General features: G+C 40.0%; 1 protein-coding gene across 1 annotated transcript in view; it reads right to left on the reverse strand.

Annotated features, from left to right (window-relative positions):
* Window positions 1-13,266, reverse strand: part of LOC143464776 (ephrin-B1-like) — a 28,482-nt gene continuing 15,216 nt past the window's right edge. The window contains exons 3-5 of the mRNA XM_076962759.1: window positions 10,918-11,028; window positions 1,985-2,143; window positions 1-1,360 (exon numbers count right to left, since the gene is read on the reverse strand). Of these exons, the coding sequence (XP_076818874.1) occupies window positions 960-1,360; window positions 1,985-2,143; window positions 10,918-11,028 (671 nt within the window). The 3' untranslated portion in view covers window positions 1-959. The remainder of the gene's footprint in view (window positions 1,361-1,984; window positions 2,144-10,917; window positions 11,029-13,266) is intronic.

Here is a 13,266-nt window from a genome sequence, read left to right on the forward strand (position 1 = left end):
TTTTCTGATGTTAAATTTATTCAAACGAAATAGAAATTATTCGTGGCCGAATGAAGCGAAAAAGAACAAAAGAAAAACAAGAAAAAGAACACAAAGAAGTACAACAGTTTTGTTTAATTCTCATCATTAAGTTAAACTTCATCTATATAATTGGTTGGCGCAGGCATGCATCCTACAGTTTAGGCGCGGCTAATTCGTTTGATAAACGAAAGACTACATTTTACTATTTAGCAAAACTGCTACTGGTTGAGCTTTTATCACACAAGCACACCACGTAAATGTTTAAACAGAAGTTTGTTTAAATATTGGCTTCATGTGGAATGCAGTTGTCTTGAAATAGTCCAAACTACCTTGCTAGTATGTAAATCTAATTTGTTCACTATAATAGTGAACAGAAAAATTAAGAGAATTAAAAATAAAAGCGAAATTAAATTCTACTGCATAAAGTGTTAAATTCAGTAGAAGCGATTTAGAAATTACGATTGTTTACGAAAAAACGAAAAAGCAAGAACAACACTTTTAAGAAAAACACACTTCTTATCGTACCATGGTACTTCTTATAAGCCTAGTGAAAAGTGGGTTCAAAATAAGCCATATGTAGAACTATAATCTTCACTTTAATCAAAGTACTTATAATGAAATCATATACAACAAGAATTGGTAGACAGCGAACAATAGCGGATGACTTACGTCACTATAATGTCATTCGCAACTGAAATCGCCAATGCTGACGTTATTTCTTCGTACTGACGACAGTGGAAGTGGAAGTGCATTGTATGTAAGCGGAGCGTTAAGCAGCAGCAAGAGTCCTCGAAAGGTAAATTACGACAGCGCTGATTGCTTCGTGATCTTGGGCGCCACACGCCAGCAATCTGGTGACACCTCGCCAGCCTGGACCAGAACCAGATGGCCGTGCCACGTTAATGCTAACCAAGGTAATGTATCATACTTGAGCGTCTTCAGACAGCGACTACCGGACCGCCATTGTCCAGGAAGGACTCGTTATACGAGGGTGGTGGTCGCATATCGGAGTGGGACGAGAGGGTGGCAGTCCGGTGTCGCTCGTGATCGGAGTTGAGGCGCCCGTGGTGGCTGTGACTGTGGTGGGTGTGAGGGGCGATGGGGAGGAGGGTCACTTGCTGGAGGGGAGTTGAGCCTCTGGTTGGGGTTATCGGGGGCGACTGATACTTCTTGTTGTGCCGACGCCGCCTGTACATTTTGTAGCCCAAAAAACTCAGCAGGACGATGAAGAGGACTGCGCATGCGCCGAGTGCGATACCAATGACTAGCCCGTTCCCACTGACTTGATCTTCGGGTTCGCTGTTATCAGGAGGGTTATCCACGATCATCACAGTGTTACCTAATGGAAAACAAAAACAAATTTTTAAAAACTGTTCACGTTTGTTGAATCAACCTGGTTAAAGTCTTCTAATATATTATGCAGATACACACAAAAGGTTCAGAAGTAACTAGGTATCTTCAGGCAAGCTTATCTGAGACATTTGTGTTTACATAAGGTTAAGGATTTTCGGGGTAATGAGGGGGCAGCATAATTAACCGGATTCACCGTTAAAGTTTACTGGAGTTTATAACAATATCTACTTCTCAAAAGATTTCGTAAAACAATGAGATAGTTAACCGCGCATAGAATACCGCATCATAGTTTGAAGCACCATAGTAAACGTTGTGTATAAAGTGACAAATACAACCTAACACATAAGTTTAACTGCCCAATGTCAAGAATTGCGTCTAGAGCTGACCAAGGTACTCGACTATATGGCGACGTTAAAATGAAAAACACGGATTAGCATCAAAACAGTAATTAATTCCGTTTACGTTTAATACTTTCTAACTCGTAATGACATCGAAGCAAAACCAATCTTACACGGAGGTTACAGAGATTATTGTAAGCTTCTACCGCCAACACATACGTTGAGGAGGTCTCAGACTTGTAAGTAAATACGTGACATGAAAAATAACTTACCCTGGTTGCTGTTGCTAACGCTGGCATCCGGTTGTTTGGGAGGAGAGTTATATACTGGAGGATCAGCCTGGGGTTTCTCTGGCTTGTTTTCGACAGGGACAACTACGCTGGGTGTTGGTTTTACTTGCTTTATCACCGGGGGTACCATGACGTTCGTGTCTACAAATGAAGAGTAAACACATTGTAGGTACAAATTTATACATACATTAAATAGTAAACACCTGTTAATGTGTAAGTGACTTGTTTTCTGCACACGACGAGTAAGTGTAATTATACAAGAAGACCTGTAGTGTTAATTGTTATTCTAGATCCTTTCTCATAGGCGTGAAATATCAAGTTAAATTGATGTGTTCTCGCCCACAAATACATCGATCATTTTTTGCCTGCATCAGGTCAATGTCTAAATGTAATGCTCGCAACACGTCCCATGTATTTCCAAATTTAGAAACTCAGTGGTATATCACAACCGCACCCTAATTATTTAACACCTGCATAAGCCGCAGACAACTCTGGCCGTTAAGTTGTGTTTTTGGAAACACAAAAAAGTCAAAAGCCTGCATGCGATTTAATCCACACTTTGCCGATTTTGTTACATTTGAACGGCGATTACTATGAAAAGTGATGGTAAAACGCTTCAGAAGAAAGAACAAATCGGGCAATTCTTCCAGCATATATCAAAGTATATTTTTAAGAAGCTCAAAGTCCATGGCGCTAAGTGGAAAAAGTTCATGATCGTGCCTAATCTGACATTGTTAGTTTTGCAAGTATTTATAATGGAAATAAATTTGGTGCTTGTGTGACATTATATAACTCGGAATACTTACATATAAGATTAAAATATCGTCGCGCAAGTTCTTCGAGGTCACGCCTAATCTGTAGACGTTAGTTTTGCAAGTACAGTATTTCATACACTAAAAAAGACTCTTTCATAATTCTTATACAAGATATAAACGTAGCAATGGAATTATCGCACCACACGTCTGACTTAAAGGAAATAAACAGCATAAGAGACGATTTGCTCGGACTTTTCCGGAAAGTAAAAAGACCAAAGTCCACAGGAGGAAAAATAATTTTTGGCCTTTCAGCATTAACGCATGAAGAATATTTCTATATAACACCTGAAGCGTTCAATAATACTGGAGCTTGGATCACAACAGCAACAAAAGTTTTACAGCTGTTCCTGAGATTAAGACCGGTGTGTTTATCCAAAACGTGCCGTGTTAAAGGAAAGGCTGAAAGCTTCCTTGAAAGTTAATTATGATAAATGATAAAATTAATTGCAAAAGGCGGCGTTTTTATACATTCTCTCATAGAAGAAGAGGAGGCTAAGCGAAATAAACCGTTTGGTTTCCGTTAATGGAAATTCTAAGCAGGATAACAAGCTGTGAAAACGCTTATTTATTACGACACCTTGCAACCACGCGCTCAACAAAACCACGCTTTCAACATGTCACACATAAATACAAGCTTGGCCGCCGTATCTAAACACAACCGGTCAGTTTGGATTAGCAGCAGACGCACACAAATGACTAACTATCCCATTAAAACAACAAGTGTCAAATGACCCAGGGGTTAAAATGTGACAAAACCACCCAACTTTACAAGCTTGGCCGCATACCCCCTTCTGACAAAACCTGAGCCAATTGATATCAACATCACCATTAATTTCCGCAAGGTGCATCAGTTTGTGGCCATCGATCCGTAAAATGCTGACGATTTCAGTTACGTCACTATACTGACGTAGTCATCCGTCTAAGGTTGAGGAGTTTTCAAAGCAAAGTCTGTTGATTACTGTTGGCAAAGCCTGGCGTAATCGACGAAAATATAAACTGGCGCAAGTGATTATCCGTTTGCTGAACTAACAAATGACGCATTAAGTCATGATATATCGTCGTTAAGCCAACTACTGTCTTCTGGAACAACAAGAACGTTTATCAATGCAGGCTTTAAAAAACGTTTACTATAACGTTTAGGTGTCGAAATACACCGACGTGCGGGTTTTGATGGCCGACGTTTCATTAGTTAGAAAGCTGGATAGCTTACACTATGTAAAATCTGGGTTCTAAGACCGTGTGTGATACCCCAGTATATCAAGCATGGACTGATTACAAAGAGTCATCAGCAACTAAACCAACAATCTCATTCAAATGTGACCAGTTTAATTTGTCGTAACTGATTTTCCACATTTAGTTAAAAAGCAGACTTGAATCATCGTATGCGTACTTTGGTTACGACTCGTTAGTCGAGAATACTAAAATGAATACAACGTAGCTAGTATCTGTTCTAAGGTGTGACGTTGGTCCGCGGAAAAGAAAAGTATTTTGACACTGCTACTAATGAGCCGAAACATATTGCGATTCCAGAACAGTGACTGGGCTTTGAGTCAATGACCACAGATGACCCATACGCTTTAGTGGCCACACGTCAGCGGGTAATTGCCCCTACACTAGGGGTCGAGGTATTAAAAATATGGATTTTGAGCTTTAGCTTTGTCTGACTTGATATTTTTGTCCAATTTTAACTACGGAAGGGTCAACCAATTTGCCAATGTAGGTTTACTAGATTAGAATAACTAAACTGGTGACACCTCTTAAAAACGCATTACTGCACAAGCGCATTTTGTAACCCAATGTTTCGACATACTTAAGTGCTTGCAAGTCAAACAAAGAAAGACTGGCATTGAAAATTGAGCCGCTTCTAGCGGTGGAAACTATTAACCTTCCGCCAGCTTAACAAACACACTTGAAACAGAAGCTATGGATGCAAAAGATGAAACGTGGTATGTTCGCCTAACTACAAAGCGGGGGAGAGGAACTGCTACATTTATGGTGTGCTTTTTTACGTTAATAGGTTTTACCACAGCATCAAAATTCTCATCGCTCACAATAACAAAAGGTCAATCTTTGTAAAACCGAGTTGCGCAAAGAACTGAACAGTGCACAAAAAGATATTGCATGCGTGCCGGGTGAGCAGTAATGTAGAAAAAGTATAAACAAAGTTTTTCGAACTCCCGCTCGGATTACGTGACCGTGACGTATTAGAAAGAAAGACGTCTTGCGGAGTTAAAGTTATGCAACTTGAAATTCATCACAAGTAGAAGAGGCGCAAAAATAGAAAGATAGTTACGGGCAAATGTGAACGGAATTCGTGGTACACACCATAAACGATTTCGATAAAGACGCCGTCTTTTACTATGATCAATATACCCCGGGTGTTTATACAATACCGTTTTAGGCCAAACGCATACCTTGACAAATTCAGATTGATGTCACGCAGAAGCTAATTTGAAACGTTTTAACACGATTAGTTTCAAGGCGCGATGTAAAAGGTGTTGTTAGTCAGCTTAATATTTTCAATTTTCACCTGGCTGGGTTGGTTAATGTTGACAGTTTATTTGACGAACTGAACCCTGAAAGTTTACTCAAAAACTCTTGTAATTATGCTAAAAGTAAAGAAGGGACAATTGTTCATTGAAAAGAGTTTACCTCGCAAAACCATAATCAATGTTTTTTTTTAAATGACTAGATCCGAATTTTGGTGTTTTTACTATACGTGACAAAAGTTGTGTGAAATCATCACTCCACTCACTTTGAAGCTATGTTTGCCAAAATTGTATTGATGGACAATCAAGAAAACCCGATTCAAGCAGATTTTTTATGACGGTTTTGCTAAAATTTTCACAGCTGCAGAAACCGCATCACTCCATAAGCAATAGCAATGTTGGGGCGATAACACAAAAAGGGTCAGAGATTAATGTTGTGAAAAATTCTAATGACGTAGATTTTGCGTGATTTAATCATTTCTGGGAAGAAATGAAATGTTTTTCGGGGTTTAGACACGCATAATACGTCAAGTTTACTGTGTGTCTGTCAACGTGTGTACACCTACATGTCAGATAGCGACAAGAGCTTCCAGCAGAGGTGATATCATTCTGTTAGATTGTGGTAAAGTGACTATGGGGTTAAAAACATGTTTTCGATCTCCGAGCGAACGAAGCATGCATGTTTGCGCGTTCTTTTTACAAGACATGTATAAAACTCTGCTATTTCCGTGTAAGTTGCCGCCTGTAATATGATATGTACACATCAACTGGCGCATCGTTAAATCTTTGTGATCCGTTTGTGGGAACAGAAACTATTGCAACACTTCGAAGATCAAACGATGACTGCGTGTTGGCTGCACGTTTTGACATAACTAGATAAAAGTTCAATTTTCAATCGCATTCATTTTCACCTTCCTTGAAATAAAACTGATCCACGCATACACTCACCGGTACGAATTACGTTAAAATGATGCACAAAAACAATCCTTTATATTGAAGTTTACAAGTTACGGGGCGCCATTAATATCAACCTGTCATGATCTGCCCTCACAAAGCGTGAAATCGATTTAGAAAAGCCAATTTTGAACTCTCAAACGCAATTCTAAACTGACCTACGATGGATACCAATCTCAGGGACCATACCTTGGTATGATAAGTCACAAACCGGTAGTGGCCCCTCAAGATTAAACAAACAGTGGCAGTTTATCCTGCGAAAATGTAAGTAAATACAAAAAAAAATAGAGCGGGCAAGTTTACGCCACAACTGCAAGAATAAAGCGTTTCCCTGCGACAGTTATTTCGCATTGACGCGAATATTTATTCCTGGTATTTGTATGATAACTTGAGTATACTTTCGTCTATGATATACCTATAGCGAAATATAATCTTTAAGCCAGCGATAAAGCACCTGCAGCTTGCGTTACAACAGGAATAAGCAATCTTAATCTTAATATAGAGCATACACCAAGTGCGCGTTGACCAAGTTTGTTCACGAAGTTGTCTACAAGTTACCAGTTGAACGGCTTATCGTTGCCGCTTGAATGACCACAATTACAACGTCTTTATACGAATTATACAGTTTTGCCACTGGAAGTTATCGAAAACGTGTTATCAACGCATTGTGACGTACCGCTCAAGTCAAAAGGATTACAACATGGATGGCGTCTTTGTGGCCATGAAAACCCGGCGATATATGTTATTACATTATCAAAAACATAAGCCAAGTCAATACAAGGAAAACTATGTCAAAAATCTTTTTTGTCAAGGAAATTACAACCTTAATCGTCTCCTAACTAGCGGGTTAAAATTTAAAATGTGCCAATTTTGGAGGCACATTACATAAGATCTGTGACGTTTTGTAAACGAATTCAGAATTTTGAACAGTTTTCCTTATTTTACCTTTCCCGCAGAATCAGAAATTCATAGGAAAAACATCACGGTTACATTGCATGAGAAGTGAACTAAGGAATCATAAACATGCGCCAGAGGACAAGTGTTGTGGAACCGTACAGTGTTTCTCCAACGAAACAAGCGCGCATGCCAACGTGATAATCCGATAATATTAAGGCTTAATTCGATAACTGATAACTGAACTGATCCGGAAAACCAATGACGTAGTATGACGTAAACGAAGTAACAGTGTGAAAAGAAATTACTTTATCCAACCCTAAACAAGGGGATTCATGGAAGAAGGGGAAATTTTGTCCCGAGACCCAGCGGGGTCTTATTTATTTGCACAGCTTCTTTGCGTTATGTAGTGCAATGGACCATGGTCCCACAGCAAGAGCTTAACAAGAAGCAAAATAGACACAACAAAATGGTCCGCAGCCGTGAAACGCGATCCACATTGTACTGACTAAGGGAATTGCAACAGGAACTTAAAGCGAAAGAAAAGGAAAACTCAAAAACGTGCCCAATCTCCAGCAACTTGGATCAGGCGCGGCTGGTTAATTTTTTGGTTGACAGTGAGATTAAAAAATTCCAAAAGAAAATCCGTCCGAGATTAAAAAATTCCAAACTAGCAGCCGGGAATATAGCAACTTCTATCACAACAAAAGGCAGATATTTTTCAGTCAAGTCGGTTATATGATTACCTGACACCCCCACGGTACCCTTCCCTTATACGTAGACACCAAACCGAGCGCGGTCTTATGATACGCGGGTACTATTGTACAGTAGCGCAATACGAGAGCTTAAATGCGTAAGCCGCCAGGTGCAGAGTATCACAAAACGGTAGAACAAGCCCAACTTCAACGTAGTAACCATCGTAGTTTGGCGGAATCTGAACGGATCATCGATTGTTCGTTTCAGTCCCGACCGAGTAGTAGCAAGTATTTAATGAAGCGGGTTTGGAAGATACGAGATTTTTCAAGGCTCCTAGTACTATTTCAGAGCTAACATCGTTGGTTGACACGCGAAAATCCAAACCGTAAACTCAACTTATACCCAATGACATACGAAGGGATACAAAGAAACCCTGTTTGTCCATACAAGGCGTATATGTCTCGCGTCACTATTCGCATGAACGGTTTTCAGGATTACTTGGTGACGTACGATTACCGTTTCTTGTTTATCGAAGCCTGACCTTGAACCCAAAGCATATAAACCACCTTGAAAATTTATACCCCTTGTTTGATTATCTTCACTTCACAGGGTTTCCGCTATTTAGCTCCATAACCTAAGGTCACTCTTAGGTAAATACGATCCGATTCGCTTGATAATACCGATTATCTTATAATGTATGCGTCATTATTAACACGTGGTTTTGACAAGGTAATTTCGATGAATTTATCCGGTCGGTGAAATCAAATCTGATTGGGTACTAACGGGTGCAATTTGTAACCCTGCGGGATTATGACCAATTTATGCTCAGCTGTTAGACAGCGCGTATTTCGGCACTATTACGATTATTACAGTGCGAATCACCTGCTGTGATTTGGTATTGGTTTAAGTGTAGTATAGATAAAAAAATTGAGTTCAAACAGGATATGGTAATTTAATCGGAGGTATGCAAGTCGAAAATCACAACGTTCGGTAAATACAAGGGTGAGCATGGCAAAGTGGCGGTGTGAAAAAAATGGAGAAAAGCAAGACGCCCAGAGTACAAACCCGGCTTAACCAAAATGTGTAAATGGGCCAAATCAAAGATGATTTTTGAAGTTGATGGATGACTGTCGGTTATACAAGGTTGCTATAACATGGTTCGGGCCAACCGCGCTTAGACGGAATCCTACAAGATCTAATTAAGATAGCTAGTTAGAACAGGCCGATTGGGTATGCTTGCATGGGTGGGTAAACGGTATGCCGGTTGTGCAATTAGGTATAGCACTGTCAATCAGGAGGCGACGACAAAGTGACATCTTTAAGAAGCGCTTTGAAAGGAACACAAATTTAACAAGCACTGTTAGTTCATTATGCAGCGTTCATGTGTAACAAAAACGGGAAATAGTCGGCCCACATGGGGTTAGATTTAAAAACTTTGAAATGGACTGACCCAAACAGGGTTGCGAATCGAGCAAAATCAACACCGGGCCAGGAGCTACCCATCCGCTTATGTCATCACAACAGTTAATGTAGACGCCTGTCATTCAGCGGCCAACATAACTCCACGTTCGGGGGCATTAAAATAAATACTCTGATGATCCTAGACCCATCCAGGCTTGTTATGATGGACTCCGGAGGCGACTATACGCACTGTTTAGTAAAGACAATACCTTGCTTGTAAATATGTCCCGCCTACCTTGAGCTTGTAGATAAACGTTAAATAAACCAATAAAACAAGGCATTACAAGTTGAAAATTGCAGTAGCGTGACTCCTATATCGAAGTCTATACGAGATGATAATTGCACGGCGACGACCAATTGATGTAAACTTCAAGGCTATTTTTATGTTGATCGAGCACGTGATACATTTAAGAAGACTTAGTTTACAGTTTAGATTAAAATATCATAGAAACAACAACGTTAGATGAAGGTTAGATGAAGGTAAATTTAGAGTTTGTGTTTAATGAGATTTACAGTCAAGAAAATCCGCGTCTTAACCCACATGCCCTGTGCGCATGCCAGCACACTTTTCAGGTTTCTAACATCACCACGAGACTTGTGAGTCAGCATAACACAAAAGCTGTGTATGTGTTAAGTCGTTTAAACAAAATGTAGTCTTGACATGTTGGTGGCTTTCTATACGTCTGCAAATTTCCAGTCATTTTGAAAAAACTTATGTTTGTGGACGGAATCTTTCAGTCGAAATGCAGTGAGTTATAGCTGTTTTCCAGCCCCACACAGTGAGTTCTCACGTTCAAAAACGTCTTCGGTGTCTAATTTTCGCCAATTATGCACGTAAGGGTTTTCCGTACTACTGGGTGGCGTGCCGGCCATTCAAATAACGTCTTTAAATTTTTAGACAAACACCAAGATTACAATAAAAGAATAAGCGTGGGTGCTCAAACGCTGTTGTATTTGGCGGCTTATCTATCAAAATTTTAGAAGTGTGAAAACAATGCTACAATGCAGTCGTATTTGAATAAGGCAGTGAACAGAAATGGGAGTAGGGTAGAGAGCATTCGATAAAAATAGCTTCAATATTATGATTCACAACATCACCAAAGACTGAGGAGACAGACGACAACAAGTCCAACGTCGGACTTACAAGCGTTTAAACACAATTAAAATACCTCAGTTTTAAATTAGATTTGGTGTAAAAATACACCCAATTGTATTGAAGCCAGCGACGAAACAGACCATCGCCAAACATTACCGTATGATGACACGACTGGTCTTTGAATTCAGGGGCTATTGATAACTATGTCTTTACGACGAAATAGTATATTGCGTTAGTCAACCCTTCAAAAGTTTTTTGTTTGTAAATGCATAAGAGGAGAGACGTGCGGGCGTTCGTATTTTGTTTCTCCACTATATGGGAGAGTGAGGGCCTTATCAAAACTTTTCGCGAAAAAATGCAATCTTGCACCTGGCACTGGCTCGTCTTATTAGCAAACACTCAACCTGAAGAGTTTTAAACAAACTACGTCGCAAGGTTACCGTGAACCTATTTTAACGAAGACTATCAGATAAGGCAGCTAAGTCAATTATTCGCCGATGATGTACGTACCGTCGTCCTCGTCCACCGCCTTGTGTATCCTCATTCCGATCCTCATGTTGAATCTGGTGCAGACTCCTCCTTTCCTGCCGTCCATGCCGTCATTTCTACCATTTGACGTCGCTGCAAAAAAGAGAAGAAAAATCCAATTAAGACACTAATAAGGGATTGGCTAAACAAGGCAAGACGTAAGAAGTGCCATCTGATAAAAAGCATCATTGAACTCAGGCGGGAAACATAAGAATTTGTTGTTATAAGCGTGGGCTGGTGGCGTAAACTGAGTGGAGAGCCTTTTTTAATTAAACAATGGGAGCCAGCACAGAAAAACACGGACTGTGGCTACGATACGGTTCGTTTCTTGTGGGAATTGCCTTCTCGTCCGCTCGTATATCTCAGCTCGATTTCCGTGACTCAAGCCCAAGTTTGAAAGGCCACCGTTTCAATTGGAGCTTTTATGAGTTACGATCTTTATGGGTTTGAACCCTAACCCGTGTTGCTTTAATACGTATACGTCACAATCTTCCAGTTTTAAAACATTGGAAGTTTTTTGCTGAGATCACAGCCTGGCCCTATCCCGTATGGCGTATGATGTCATAGTTTCTTTCAATGGCGTCACAAAGAGCGTCGCTGGAGACGGCGGCCAAGCCAAGCGTTTCGAAAGCTTGTTTTAAAATAAAGGAAACGGCACTTCAAGGCTCTAAGAAAAACTTACTCCAACGTGAATCGATCGATCTGTTACAATCAGCAAATTTACTTTCCTGATTTTTGTATACATTTAAAAAGATACTTATGTGGCTTATATGAGAAGAACGTATGCAAAAAAGCAATCCTTCGTTACAAAGTACACACTTGTATACAATGTCTTCGTTTTAATGAAAACAAAGATTAGAACACGCAACCCGAAGCATCCAGAATAACGTCAACCCAACTCCTAATACTTGCAGTAAACTCGTCTATTCACTGTGAATAGCGAATAAGCCAACCGTCTTTCGCGTATTTCTAGGCAAGGGGAAATTAACAGATCCTGAGATGCAAGTATACGGATCGGGTAAAAATGATCTCATATGGGCAGTGTCAGTTGTTTTTTCCACATTTTGTTTTTTTTTAATACCACGCATGTTGCATGGTCGCTTGAATTCGTGTTGATAGAGCGTCTGTCTGGTCTCGTCCAAGGGAGCAAAGGCCGCTGGATGCTAAGGTCGAGATCAAAAGAAATAACTTTGCATCAAATGGTGTAAAACCGCAAAGCGAAAAATACTCGCTGCCTGACGTTGGAGGAAGTTGGTGGTTTGCTTTTTCTTCCCCTCGAATGTTCTCAGTTGTAACCACAAACTGAAAAGCGGTTTTCGTCAGCGACATAATGTTGCTCAGTTTAATGCGCTATTGTGAGTTTTGCACCGATCTTCTGTTGTTTTAGGGTAAGTGTCATTAGAAGACAGTAAACAGCAAGTCGGACATTCCGCGAGTCGCCGTTGTGCACGAATTAAAAAACGCGCCGTAAAAGTAAAGTCGAAATGCAACAAGTCGAGTAAAATGAGCTTTTTAAGAGGATTTTGTTCTTAGGCTATGGCCTAGTAGCAGACAAAATATTGTTTGCATAAGGCCCAGTTGAAAACTACGCTTCATGTCCAAATAAAATGCCGCCGTTCTTGCCAATTTCAAACCGCCGCAGCCGGACCACACGTGTAATGTGAATTATGATGATAATGTCGCAATTGAAGCGAAGAAAAACTCTTTCTTTCAACTATCGAAAGCTTTTAACTCTACCCAATTTAATGTATCTTACAGTTGTAAATTGATGCTTTACAAGTATATATAGCGAAATATATAGCGTTGTATGACAAGACTGCAAGCCACAATCATTCGCTCGTACATACACGAGATGCGAGATCAAGTCAACACTGTAAAAGTTGATCGAATCGCACCAAGCTTTTTTGCTAAAACATTTTTCAAGAAGGATGACAAGATAAAGACGTATTTACACGACTCGGCTCTCAGAAAGAGATTCAAAAAACTACCATATTTAACTCTTTTGAATGGCAGTCCATCGCACCAACATAAGAAACGAAGATTACAAAAAAACGACTCCATAAAATACGATTAAATCCCAGAAACCAGTCGGCAACCAGTTAAAAGTTTCCGCACCGTTATGTTAAAAGCGCGTCTACGCAGGAAAACATGGCAACAGTTTCAACAAAAAAAATCGCCAAAAACCGGTTCAATAGATGGTACAGAGATATAACTATAAAAAGAGACGACCTTGCTAAGTCCCCAACAAACAAAGGGTTGGAGTAACATTAAGCAAACCAAATATTATGTGTAAAATCAAAACATGGGTAGCGCCAAAAGAAATGTACGGTG

The sequence above is a fragment of the Clavelina lepadiformis genome, chromosome 7 (genome assembly GCF_947623445.1).
Source record: "Clavelina lepadiformis chromosome 7, kaClaLepa1.1, whole genome shotgun sequence".
NCBI lineage: Eukaryota > Metazoa > Chordata > Ascidiacea > Aplousobranchia > Clavelinidae > Clavelina > Clavelina lepadiformis.